Here is a 13,408-nt window from a genome sequence, read left to right on the forward strand (position 1 = left end):
TTAATTTTAATTACTTAAAATGTTGAGATTTTCAGTACTACTTATACTTAATATCTCGTTTTTTATTCTTGTAATGTTAAAATATACTGTACTCACATATAATTTAGATGTTAATAATGTTAAAATATTCAATATTCCAAAAAGTTCTAATCACAAACGTGGAAGTTATTTTGGATTCTCTACCGCATTTTACACACAAGGAAAAGATTCTGTTTTACTTGTTGGTGCGCCTAGAGCAAATGTAAGTGCAATGCAGAATGTATATGAACCGGGAACTGTATACCACTGTCCAATTAATGGTGTATGCACAGAATGGAATATTGATATACCTGAAACATTTGATGGTAATATTAAACAAATTAAAAACAGTATGTGGAATGGTGCAACAATTGCTGTTGAAAATAAAATTGATCCTAAAATTGTGGTATCTATTTTTATTAATATTTAATTTGTTGTAACGATTTTTCTTCTACATATACATGTAGATATACATTAATTAATATATTTATATAAATAGGTTTGTGGTCCACGTTTGACATTTGATTCGAACCAATCAAAGTACAGGAGCATTCCAGGAATTTGTTACTTGATAAGGGTTCAAAACATTACAACTTTTAATGTAGAATTTGAACAGGAGATACGTACTTTTATCAAAAGCCAATTAATGAAACAATTAAGAGAAAACATTCATGATATAGGAAAAAGAGAAGTTGGATTTTCTTTACATATGATCTACAAATATAAATTACAAACATCACTGCTATTAGGTTGCCCTGGAGCATTTGAAGAGAAAGGTCATTTCGTTTTAGTCACAGATTCATTTAACACATTTCAAGTTATACATCCTAGTGAAGATGCATCGGATAATTATTTTGGTAAATATTATTTCAAAATTTTATCAGTATGCATACATCACATCATTAATTAGATGCAAAATACATTTCATAGAAACAAATTTTAAGTGGGTTTATCGAATTATTATTATTATTATTAACGTTATTTTTTATTAGGAATATTGTTCATAAATTCATAAAAGTTACTTATATTTTAATGAAAAAAAAATACTATTTACCTCTTTAATATATTAAGTTACATGTAGTATATACTTCATCATTCTTTTCATTATAATTAGTACTAAGATGACCTCACTCTAATAGACTAACATCATTTTGGAGTTTTCTTGAACATAAAATTTTAAATAAAGTAATTATAACTTCAAAGTATAAAATTAGTAAAATATGTGTAGGCCTATGGTACTTCATTATAGCTAAACACAATGAAATTTGATTCATAAAAAGATGTATGAAAAAATTTGAATATTTTTAAGAAATTAGTAACTACATAAAACAGAGATTTTACAACACATATTATACTTTAACATTCACGAATATTTTTGATGATTGTTTAATAAATGGTAGACCCAATTTAAAAAATCATGATATAGCACACTTTTTTATTATGTTCCGAAATTTAATAAGCATTCGGGTTTGTGCAATCTAATTTTGAAAAAAAATTCAAATTCATATTTTAAAAATAATTTGTGCGTTAACTATAAAAGCCATATAAATGTTTCTTGAAGAAAATAATTCCGTGTATTCTTTTAAATGCAACTACATGTATATATTTTTATAACATTATACCCATTTAAATATGTTTGAACAATCTATAAAGCAGGCGAAACATCCGTTAAAAGTTAATACGTTACGGATGTTCTTTAGTTTATTTTGAGTATTAAAGATCACAAATAAATTCTATACAAGAATAAGTAAGATGAAGAGTCGAGATCGTGTAAAGATTATTTAAACATACTGAAATGTTTATAAAATTACTAAAATAAATATTATATTTGATAGAATGTATAGAATTATTTTCTACATTCGTTTTTAAAGTTAAGATTCAAATAATTTTTAAAATTAAATTTCTTCACAACTGTATGTGATGGAGAGTACAATAATCTATAAGAACTGCTTATTATTATGACAATATAAAATATATCAGATTAGTACTGCATATCAAAAGCAAATATTTGTGTTTTATTTTTTATAACTTACCTTACTTATATTATGTAAATTATTAAAATTAATGTTCAAATTTTCTTTAGGCTACGCAGTAACAGCTGGTTATTACTTTAAAAAAGGAGAATTGTGGTATGCTTCTAGTGGTCCAAGAGCTGCTAGCATGATTGGACAAGTTAGTTTAGTCAATCATCGCTATATAAATAGCATTAATTATCGTAATGAAGAAAACAAAAGAACTGTAAATGGAGAACAGCATGGTGAATATTTCGGAGCCACCTTATCATCCTGTGATCTTAATAGTGATGGTAAAGATGAACTAATAGTTGGAGCACCACTGTGGACAAAAGACATAGACGAAGGTCGCATATATATTTTTACCACTTCCCATAACGTATGTACAATAAAAAATATACATAATTATTATATAATATTCAATATTTTTTTAGTAAGAAACTTATAAAAATTACAAATTAGATATTAGATAACAAATATTAATAAAAATTTAGTATATACTTACTCAATGTAGATAAAGTAGTTGTTATCACTTTTTATATATTTTTGTTTGTTAGGTGTGTATATGATACTCAATGTAAGCACCTAATAATTTTAAAGGTGAAAGCAATTGATTGCACATACTTTATACAAATTCTATCAATATGAAGTGATAATTCCAAAATCATTATATAAGTCATCTTCATTTGTTTGGTAATTTAATTTACAAACATGACTGTGTTTGGTCTAATATTATATGATACTATTAGATTTACTCTACAGAAAAAATAATTTTTTTTACAATTTTGATTTGCTTTCATAAGTAGAACAACCTCGTTCTTATTGTATTGTGAGTCGTATTACATATTTATATTTTTCATACAACATTATTGTCACTTTTATAAATGTACCTATATAATAAATAGCAAAGAATTCTTCAGTATTTAAAATTTTAATCCAGGATTCGAAGAACATAAGTCATTACTTTAATCACTTATATTATGATATTGTTGTCATCACGTAATATTTGTAGCATTTGCAGGAAGTACACAAAAATATATGTATAGAGTGTCTATTTATATTTTTACAAATAGTGACAGACACCTGTATGGTATTATCCTGTAAAAATACATTAAAGACTGAAACACGTTAATATATTAATATATGTACAGTAGTACCTCGATTTACGAATTTAATTCGCTCCAATCCTAAGTTTGTATCTCAAAACTCAGTTTTCCTTTATATTATAACTCAGGACTTTAAGAGTTAGTATGTAGAGCGGTTCGTAAGTCGAGGTATCACTGCACTGGTATTGCATATTAATTGTAGGGCATGTTTGAGAAACAAACATTTGAAGGGCAGAGATCTGGAAGTAGATTTGGTTCTGCTATAACTTGTCTTGGTGATATTGATTATGATGGCTATGCTGATTTTGCTGTTGGTGCACCATATGAAGATCGAACGGGTGCAATATATATATTTAATGGCAACAGTAATGGATTATATAAACGCTACAGTCAAAAAATATTTGGAAAGCAGTTTGGCGAAAACATTCGTGGATTTGGAATTTCAATTTCGGAACCACGGGATATAAATGCTGATAAATATCCTGATATTGCTATAGGAGCTTATTTATCAGAACAAACAGTTGTAGTAACATCTAAACCAGTTGTAATGATAACAACAGAACTAATTTATACTGGAAAGGAAAAGTTATTACAAAATTCTACAAACTTTTTTATTCAAGGATGTACGTTTTATGGTGGAATGAACCCCCCTGAACATTTGGGTAAGTATGTGATGAAAGTATCAATAAATAATCACATAAACAAAAATAATCATATCTCAATAACAAATTTAACAAATCTATTTTACTTAGAAATTGTTACATTTCTAACCATTGATCAAATGCATGGAAGAGCATTTTATGGTGTAGAAAGAAATAATTACATTTATAAAGAATACGAATTAAACAAAAATGAAACTTCATGTAAAGAATATAAAATTCATTTAAAGGTAAAAAATATATATCATGTATAAGATTTTTTAACTTTCTTTTTTATTATAAATCTTTATTACTCTTACTCTTACTTAATTAATATTATTCTTACTCTTTAATTTGTTTAGAAAAATATTCAAAATATAATAGATCCATTAGAAATATCTGTATCAATTACCTTAAACGAAAATTTGCAATCTAAGAATGCACAACTGAACAAAACAAATTCAAATATTTTTTGTAAATCCTGTGCAAGTATAAATAAAATACAGTCTAAAACTGAAGATTCAATAAAGCTGCCATTTGCTGTGGATTGTGGAGAAGATAATATCTGCACATCAGATGTTAGAATAACGTTATCTACAGATTTACCGCTTGGAAATAGATACACAATAGGATCTAAGTCTGTTATTAAGTTTATAATAAATATCCACAATTATGGCGAACCAGCATATCAAACTAAAATATATGTATATATCCCAGAATCAATACCTTTAGAAAGTATACCGCCTTCATGTATTGAAAGTTCTCACAGAAATAATACTTCAGAACTAATTTGTGATATTGAGAATCCATTAAAAAAAAATGTAAGTTTTATATGCTATATATAGGAATTTCTAAAATAATATTATAAAACTAAATATTCTTTTAGGAAACACTAATTTTATTTTTGGATACGACTAAGATTCTATATGATATTAATCAAATAGAGTTAATAACAAATTTTACCATGCAAAGTGAACAAAAATATCCATCAAATAATACATACTCCTTAATTATATACTTTGATACTGATATTAATATAGAAATAACTGGGTTAGTTAATATTGCTGTTATAATATTTATGTATCATTAAATAATAATAATTTTTATATATTTTTTTTCTGTATATAAATATATTAGGAAAGCACAAGATGTTTTATATTCATATTTTGATAATGAAGAACAGCAATTAAGTAGTATTCAATTTGAACACTTTTACGAAGTTCAAAAATCTGGAGTTAGCCCAATTGAAAAAGTTATCCTAACAGTTAGTATTCCAACATATTGGAAGCACTCTACTGGAAATATACATATTATTAATCTCAACAAGACAAGTGGTTATATGAATGGGCAACAATTTTATTGTATATATTCAAATTTTACAAATTCTAAATTTAGTATGGAAGAAGAATTTAAACCAGAGACCAATTTTTCGATAAGTTTACCGCCCATGAATAGATCATTATATCTCAATTGTTCAAATACTAATATACAATGTACACATCTTAAATGCGCACTGGGCCCCTTCACAGATTTCTTATCTGCTAAACTTTCTCTTACATTGGATCTTTATTTACAAAATTTTATATGTAAGATTTTTTTTATATTTGCTTAATATAAATAATTTTTTAAAGATTTCTAAATAACTTATATTTTTTATTTTATATTCTAGCAACTATGTCAGAAAGAAAAGATATAATATTTTTTGTATCCAATGGAAGCGCAAATATTGGACAAACATATATTACTCAGAAATATGAGGAAAAACCTAATAGCGCTATTGTTGCCACAATGTTTTTAGGTTCACCAATAACTGAACAACTTGCCAGTTGGTTAATAATTTTGTCGATTACTTTAGGCATTGTATTGCTTGCATTTTTACTTTTAGGATTGATTACACTTGGATTCTTTAAAAGAAAAAAAAGAGAAGAACTTAAAATATTGACATCTAAAATAAATGTAAGTACATAATAAATTAAAAAGTTACTACACAGAGAAATATTTAACAGTGATTAATAGTTATTATGTTACAGAATAAAGACATTACCTTAAATACAAATTTAAAAAGTGAAGATTTTGACCAAGAATAAATTTATCAATGAAAGAAATGTTTATGTAGGTACATATACTTTATTTTCTATATATTATGTAAACAGAATAAATAACAAAATGTTCTGCATATAATTCTAAGGCCACTAATATTTTTATAAAAATATAATAAATCTTAGAAAACAACAATCAAATTATAAACTTCTAGTTGTTCATAAAGCTTGAAATATGTACACATAAATATTTTGTTTTATTTTGTTTATAATTTCTGCTATAACATTCTATAAAAGCACTTTCGGCGGAGAATTATCTTAAATAAATAATTTATATACAAAATATCGTTTCGTTTAATACAAGATTAAAGCAACTTGTACTATTCTTTTTTATTACATTAAAAATGTTGTACGCGTGTAATAAACTAGCTGCTTTTGTATCAATTGTTCATAACATAGTCAGAAAATGTGCATGTCATGTTTATAGTTTTTTAGCTTATTCATGAACTGAAGAATGCAGCGCATTTTACGTTTTAAATCAATGAAAATAGCGAAAAATTCTCATTCTACATATATGTACACATACATATTACATATATGTATATATACTTTTATGTGACTTTTTATTTCAACTTACATTAATCGTCCAAACCTAGGCCTTTTGATATTTCATCTGCAGTTAATTTCTGCCCAGAAGAAGGAGGGTTGTCGGAAGATGGAGCAGGTTGTGAAGAAGGTTGTGTACTTGGTACATAAGATGGTGGAGGAGCTGAATGGTCTTCCTCATGAGATTTCTGCATGAGAACAAACATTGTACAATTTAATTACAAAATTCATGTAAACTTATAAATTCTAAAATAATTTATACTTACACCTTTGCCACGTTTGCTGAGACCATCTAGAGCAGAGTTAAACAAAGAAGAACCGATTGCAGAACCTATTCCTGATAAAAGATCCGAACCTGAACTTGGTTGTTGATTACTATATCCACCAGAAGGCTGATAATTTCCATAACCCCCTTGAGGTTGATAATTTCCATAACCCCCTTGAGGTTGATACGGTGGTTGTTGATTTCCTCCACCACCACCAAGAACACCACCAAGAATGGATCCTAGGGCTCCTGATAGTGGGTCACTTGGTTGACTTGGTGGTGGTTGAGCTGGCGGACCACTATTACCACCACCTAATTTAAATATACATACATACAAATTTAAGTTACTAGAATAATTAGTTGAAGTATTAAAAAGTGTTGATGAAAGTGTCAGTTGAATTAGAATATATTTTAATTATAGTCAAATTGTATTAAAATGTTTGTTATTAAATTTCTATCGTTGTCAAAAGTGTAAAAATAGTTTTCAATAGATGTTGTTTATGCAATTATTTAAAACTTTTCTTTATAGTCATTTTTATCTTGAGTAACCAATTATTAAAAACTGTTAAACGAAGACAAAAATTAAGGTGTTGTAAGTTGCGAGTCATATATATACCTAATGCTCCAAGAATAGAATCCAATACTCCACCACTGGATTGTTGAGGATAACCTTGTTGTGCATGCGAGTTGCTTTGTAAAGCATTGCTTACTAAATTGCTTGCTAAAGCTGCACCAAGAGAACCAAGGTTTCCAAAAACACCCTCACTTTCTGTTTTTGACTTTGAAGCGTCTGATTTTTCATGCTCTTTCTCTGTCTCTTCATCTTTCTTTTTCTATAATTTAAGAAAAATTTAAGGTACAGTTAAATTTTTAGAATTTTAAATAGTGAACATCATTAGTTCAAGTTATGTACATTTAATGCGTGGGCAGCAGCAGCTATGCCTCCAGCTGCAACTAGTCCACCTAACGCTAAACCAACTTTATCTAAACAACCACCAAACGCATCTTGTTCTTCTGGTTTTTCATATCCTGGTTGATATCCATATGGCTTTGTAGGAGTATATCCAGGTGTATCAAATGCACCAGGTGGGGGTCCATAACCCATTGGTGGTGGTCCATATCCACCTTGCGGTGGTCCATATCCACCTTGTGGTGGTCCATATCCACCTTGTGGTCCTTGAGGATTTATAGTTGGATACAATCCACCAGGTGCTAAAATAAAATGAATAATATTTATAACATTATTTGTTAAGAAACAAAGAAGTTATATTAATTAAGGTAACAACAAAATTTTTAATTTTTTATTACGTGGTGGTCCAAAGTTTGCTGTAGGCATTTCTGGTGTAGGCACAGCTTTTGGAGAACCAGGTAGTTGATTAGGAACATTTTCAAAGACAATAGAGTTTATTTCTACATCACCATCAATAACTAAATGAGTAACTTTCTGGTATGGTAATCGATGAGCAAATATTGCAAAATGTCTGCCATTTATAGCAATTTTGTAACATGCTTGATCACATAATAAAAGTATTTCAAATTCTTGTCCAGGTTGAATACACATAGGACCTTCATTTTCTTCTATTCCCCAAGCCATTGATTCTATATGATTTCTAGTGATAAAACCTTCTGGAAAACGTGGTGATAAATGAATCGCTATATCATCCCTTGGATTTAACGTGGGTCCTAATTGGTAGTTGACAGCAAAACGTATAGCATCTGAAGGAACTTTTCCTTTAACTTTTACCATTTTTCCAGGTACCAAACCACCTTCAACAGTTCCCACATAAGGAATTGGCTGTTAATGTATAAAAATTTATTGAAATTACATTAATGTTTCTCCAAAATCAAAAACATTTTATATAAATTAATCAATATATAAATCAATTATTTTTAATTTACTTAAACATTACATCTATGAAAACATAAATTCTAATTCTTTAGTACATTGTTATACAAATTACTTTAATATTTGGATTATCTTGATATTCTAATATCTTCCTCTAAATTGTATAATCTATAAATGTAATAGGAGTATTTGAAATTAAAACGATTTTTTTAATTTGTAGGTCACTTTACAGACGATAAGTGTAATAAACTCGGTCGTAAGAAAATTACACACTATGTATTACAGATAACGTTGAAATTATAAGAACACTGCAGTATTGAATTTTAGATGGCTCCTCAGTAAAGTGGTTTTGTTATTTTAAATAGAAATAGTACTTACAGGATTCAAAATCGGTTCTGACATTTTCTCACTGAATTGAAACTGATTTTTTATATTATAAATGTGGAAGAAAGGTAGATACAAGCGTAGGATCGAAGACTCGAAAATATGTAACTACTGCGCATACGAAGAGCCGTGCATTCCCTTCCAATTCTCTTGAAACATTTCTATTTAAAGTGCTGACGTTTCCAGCTTGAACTGTGCAATGCGGCATACACTATACGTGACATAGCTCCTGGCGAGTGGTAGTTTTCTTTGCGCATGTACATATTTCAACCCATAGATCTGCAATGATGTCCACTCTCGATCGAAGAAAACGCGCGAATTTAAATTTATTTTTATATGTAAACGAAAGAAACCAATCAAATCTCATCGTTTGTGAGGAAAGCCAGCAACACGTGGACGTCAACCACTTACAATGTAGAAATAGTCTGACGTAACTGATACGAATGAATACATAACTGATAAGCTCCGGAAATATTACACGTGCATTCGAATCACTTATATATGAATAAACACTATAAAAGTGTAGAAGATTATATCAGATTATATTCTATTATTTATAATATTGAAAACACATTATTAATTGACTCCGATTTTACAATGATTTAAATACGGTTATAATAATTTATACGAAAAATTACCATTATAAATTTCTAATTAACTGGCTGTCCTACATAATATTTTATAAATAATTTTACTAATTACATAATAACGTTGCTACATTTTAATTACTAATTAATAATTACTAATTAATAATTTACATTGATGGCTCAAATGACTTGAATTCAACATTTCAAACATCAATTCTTGTTTTGTGTCTAGACTTTGAACCTTACAACTGTGTTGACTGGGAATAGGGGATCTCATATATGTTATATTCCTTCCACTTATTACTTACCAGTAATTATCAAAATTATCATAAAATACAGAAGAAATAAAAGAAATATGCTAGCTTTCATATTCGACACAGACGTCAGTAGTTGTCAGTATATTTGGTGTTTTAATTTTTTTTATAATAATGTTAAAGCAGGGGAAAAGGGAAAGAAAACAAAGAAAGAAGCTCCATTGGTAAAGATCTAATGATATAGTCCTTTCCATACCTGTTTTATAAGTTAAGTTTCTTTTTACAAAATATGATTATGTTATTAGAGAAGCCTTTAAAGAGGATTCTACGATAGCAAAACGAAGTACATAATATTGTTTTTAATCGATTAACTAATTATTTAACTTATTAACTATATTGTAGATTGAAGTAGTTTGTAAGTTATTAGTCATAATAATGATCAATTTCTTTGTAAATTTATTTGTTTCTGCAAACTTAAAGAATATTAACGACCGTCAACGAAAATTCTCTCACTTAACCATCCGTTAATTAAATGTTAATATTAGTTCCCGTATTCATCGTTTCCATACAGTGAAAAACGCAGTAATTAATTATTTAATTCAGTAATTATGAATAATTTAAGATAGTTTGGATAAGCGATTCTCAATCTATGAGCCATGAAGTGATAGCAACTACATCAGAGTAAGTAATGTGATTAATTTATAAGAGTGTTAGAAGGTGCTCAAGACTTTCTGGACGTAAAATTTATAATCGAATATGTATAATTCTATTTATCTATATGATATAAAGGGACTCAGATAAATTACCTACTCAAAAATATTACATAGTAAACATTTAGGCGAGCTTCGATTACCAACGAACGTGTTAGATTATACGAGAAAAAGTTCGAAAAAACTAATTTTGAGAATAGCGATTGTAGTTAAATATTTACATTTCCACTAGAAGACAGATAATTTATTTATAGTTTACACAATTTGAATTCTAATTTGTATTACAGTTCTCAGAAATGTGCAGATTTAAACAATAAATTTTACGATCGCTGTGCAGTGTAACATCGGTCTTTGAATGTTACAAATCGTGAATTCCCGAAGAATGGTTCAGCTTAAAGTGGCTCCATTAAAATTATCGCTTGAAGGTTGCGCAATTAATTGGTAAAACAGTTACAGCGAAGTAAGCGCGTTTTATCGCCTACGCCCAGTTTTTCCAGTACATTGTTTAACACTACGGGAAACTAAATAAACCGTTCATTGAGATATACCAGTCCGGTGCGGAAGAAAGCTTTCTTGGCGAGGAAAATATAAACATTCGAACGGGAGCAGTTAATAGTCAGCAGATGTTTTGTATCTATTCGGATCGATAAAATTGATGTAGAATCCGACACATTTATACCCGCGGTATATGTATGTTTCATGTTCAAAGGCCACCCGTTCCTTATTGGAAAAAATAACTAAAATCACCTTTGCACATATAAATAAAAAATAATTGTACAAATTAATATAAAAGTAATTGAGAGAAATGATACTTCCCTGGGATGGATGGTACAAAATATGAAAATCTCTTTGACATTGCGCTTACGATTTTGTTGTCCATTTACAAAAACTGTTTTAATATTACCTCTATGGCATAATTACACACGTAACGGGTGTGTAAACACGTTTAACTGTTTATATTGATCAATAAAATGTATATTATTTTATTTAAAATAATCCATAAAATCATTCTTTCCCAGAAATATTTCTGTAGTTTTTACAGTTAAGTCACAACAAATTTTATAAAATAGTATTACTACTTTTAAACTTAGTACTTAATTTTAAAAGTAAAAATTTGGTTTCTTCATCTGTTTGCTTTTTTTAAATGAAATTTCACAAGAATTCAGAGTGATGATGAAAAGGGGTTATAATTTCGTGTTTAATATACGAAAATATAGAAGAATCACTTATTGGACGTTGAAAGACATAGAAGGAAAGTTAAAATATTTTGGAAAATATAATGGTTCTAGAAAGATTCAGTGGGAAATAAATAAATTTTACATTATTCAAAATATTAAATTCTATACATTTCACATTGACAGCAGGTCAATTCTTGTTGTTCTATTTCGCTTGCTTTTGGTAATCCTGTTTACCCTCATCGTCGGCCGATATGATTGATAGACCCAGTTGACCGTAAATAATTACACGTCTGTGCTCCTCTGTTTGAACAATTATCCCTCAACATTATAAGTAATATGGAAGCACCATTGCAGTACCCTTAAAATGTTCTACAATCATGAAACATGTTCAAACGTTAATAATTAATGTCGAAGACAGTTTTCAACAACAGAGTTTCAACAATTTGAAGAATATCAACTTTTCCTCTGTTGCAAGAATTATGTCTTGGAACGTTTTTTCATTTGTGAAAAATAAATATTAGATACTAGATAACGTAGTTACATAAAGTTATAAGCGAAAGTAGAGAAACGAAATACTTGTAAAAATCATTTGTGAGACTACTAAGGAAGTGCTTAAAAATGTTACCAACACAACATTTTAACAGTTGTACGAAAGTAATTCTGCAAATGCATTGCTATGTAGTATCAAGGTTCATGACATTAATGAGATACTTAAACAACCACGGAAAATTTCGAATTTCGGCGAGGAGTTGTAATTAGACGTATTCTGTTCACAAGCTGCGCGTTTTACAATACATGATTACTTCAGGGTCCACACACGCAGGGTGTGTCACTATAAAGAGCACGTGAAGCGTACAAGGGCTAGGCACTGACACACCCACAATTATATAAATCAACCTGGAAGCCTGTCTATCAGTTCATTGTTTCCATCGATTTTTAAATAATGTATGTAAATAATCTACAATTAGAGTAATTTTAAAGTGCAGATTTTCTTTTAACACCAGGCGAAAACAATGAAAAGAAATCAATTGTATTTTATCATGTCTATAATACATATATGATAATAAATAGTTTCGAATATAATAATGAATAATAATGATCCGGATATTATAAGATTCGTTGTACGATGTTGCAAGGTTTTTTGCAACAGAAGGACCAAGAAGAATCGCAAACACAAAATTAAAAAAAATTCGACTATCTTTAACACTGTAATATATAAATAAATTTGAAGTTACAGATTTAATTTAAAAATAATTCTGTGTTACGTAATTCTTCTTTGTTTCGAATGATGAAAAAAAAACGATGAAAATCGTTTCAGTAGTTCTTAAGGGAGATGCCAAGGGAAAAATACAATTTTAAAGGAAACTATAAAGAATTTGAAACTAATTACACCACAGGCAAGAAACTTATGTCTGGATTGATTTTCTACGCACATTAGTTCATTCGAAAAAATTCTGATTACCTCGAAACGTTCAAGAAATGTCGCAGTTCATTTGAATAAAACAACATTCTGTGAGCCTTTTGTTCAATTTCAACAGTATCATCTCTCTTCGATTAATTCAGAAAAATAATCAATCGTAATCAGTGTGTGGTTATTTTGTTAGAAGTCGAACGAATTGTGAAAATAACTTTTGTACAAAGATATCGGTCAGGAGTTAAACAAATTGCGAAAATAATTTATTACGAAGACATTGGTATATAGTATATACAAGGTATAGGACTGAACCACTGCAAGGACTCAGTCGACGAGATCAATAAGCGTAAG

The 13,408-nt window shown here is 28.7% G+C and overlaps 2 protein-coding genes across 3 annotated transcripts; one reads left to right on the plus strand and one right to left on the minus strand.

Moving 5' to 3' along the window:
* The first annotated feature begins 19 nt into the window (after window positions 1-19).
* Window positions 20-6,156, plus strand: LOC116427494 (integrin alpha-8). Of its 2 annotated transcripts, XM_031977910.2 has the most exons (10): window positions 20-424; window positions 518-875; window positions 2,102-2,409; window positions 3,339-3,798; window positions 3,889-4,025; window positions 4,137-4,595; window positions 4,661-4,824; window positions 4,912-5,360; window positions 5,444-5,730; window positions 5,805-6,156. In XM_031977910.2, exons 1-10 carry the CDS (start codon window positions 20-22, stop codon window positions 5,859-5,861), a joined length of 3,084 nt encoding a protein of 1,027 aa, XP_031833770.2. In that variant the 3' UTR covers window positions 5,862-6,156. The 2 variants fall into 2 exon arrangements, with proteins under 2 accessions (XP_031833770.2, XP_031833769.2); XM_031977909.2 differs by having other exon boundaries at window positions 3,339-4,025.
* On the minus strand, window positions 5,882-9,148 carry LOC116427496 (uncharacterized). The gene is made up of 6 exons (XM_031977913.2): window positions 8,909-9,148; window positions 7,993-8,479; window positions 7,598-7,896; window positions 7,301-7,517; window positions 6,686-6,996; window positions 5,882-6,607 (listed from the first exon to the last, which is right to left on the minus strand). Exons 1-6 carry the CDS (start codon window positions 8,930-8,932, stop codon window positions 6,452-6,454), a joined length of 1,494 nt encoding a protein of 497 aa, XP_031833773.1. The 5' UTR covers window positions 8,933-9,148; the 3' UTR covers window positions 5,882-6,451.
* Window positions 9,149-13,408: the final 4,260 nt, after the last annotated feature.

This window comes from Nomia melanderi, chromosome 8, assembly GCF_051020985.1.
Source record: "Nomia melanderi isolate GNS246 chromosome 8, iyNomMela1, whole genome shotgun sequence".
Lineage (NCBI taxonomy): Eukaryota > Metazoa > Arthropoda > Insecta > Hymenoptera > Halictidae > Nomia > Nomia melanderi.

Excerpts from the sequence above, each read along its gene's own strand:
- LOC116427494 (XM_031977909.2), top strand. The coding sequence starts at position 20 with ATGTTGAGATTTTCAGTACTACTTATACTTAATATCTCGTTTTTTATT. Across the intron at positions 876-2,101 it reads TGCATCGGATAATTATTTTG|GCTACGCAGTAACAGCTGGT; the intron begins GTAAATATTATT and ends AATTTTCTTTAG. Across the intron at positions 4,596-4,660 it reads AGAATCCATTAAAAAAAAAT|GAAACACTAATTTTATTTTT; the intron begins GTAAGTTTTATA and ends ATATTCTTTTAG.
- LOC116427496 (XM_031977913.2), bottom strand. The coding sequence starts at position 8,932 with ATGTCAGAACCGATTTTGAATCCT. Across the intron at positions 8,480-8,908 it reads CAGAACCGATTTTGAATCCT|CCAATTCCTTATGTGGGAAC; the intron begins GTAAGTACTATT and ends ATACATTAACAG. Across the intron at positions 6,997-7,300 it reads TTCTATTCTTGGAGCATTAG|GTGGTGGTAATAGTGGTCCG; the intron begins GTATATATATGA and ends TATTTAAATTAG.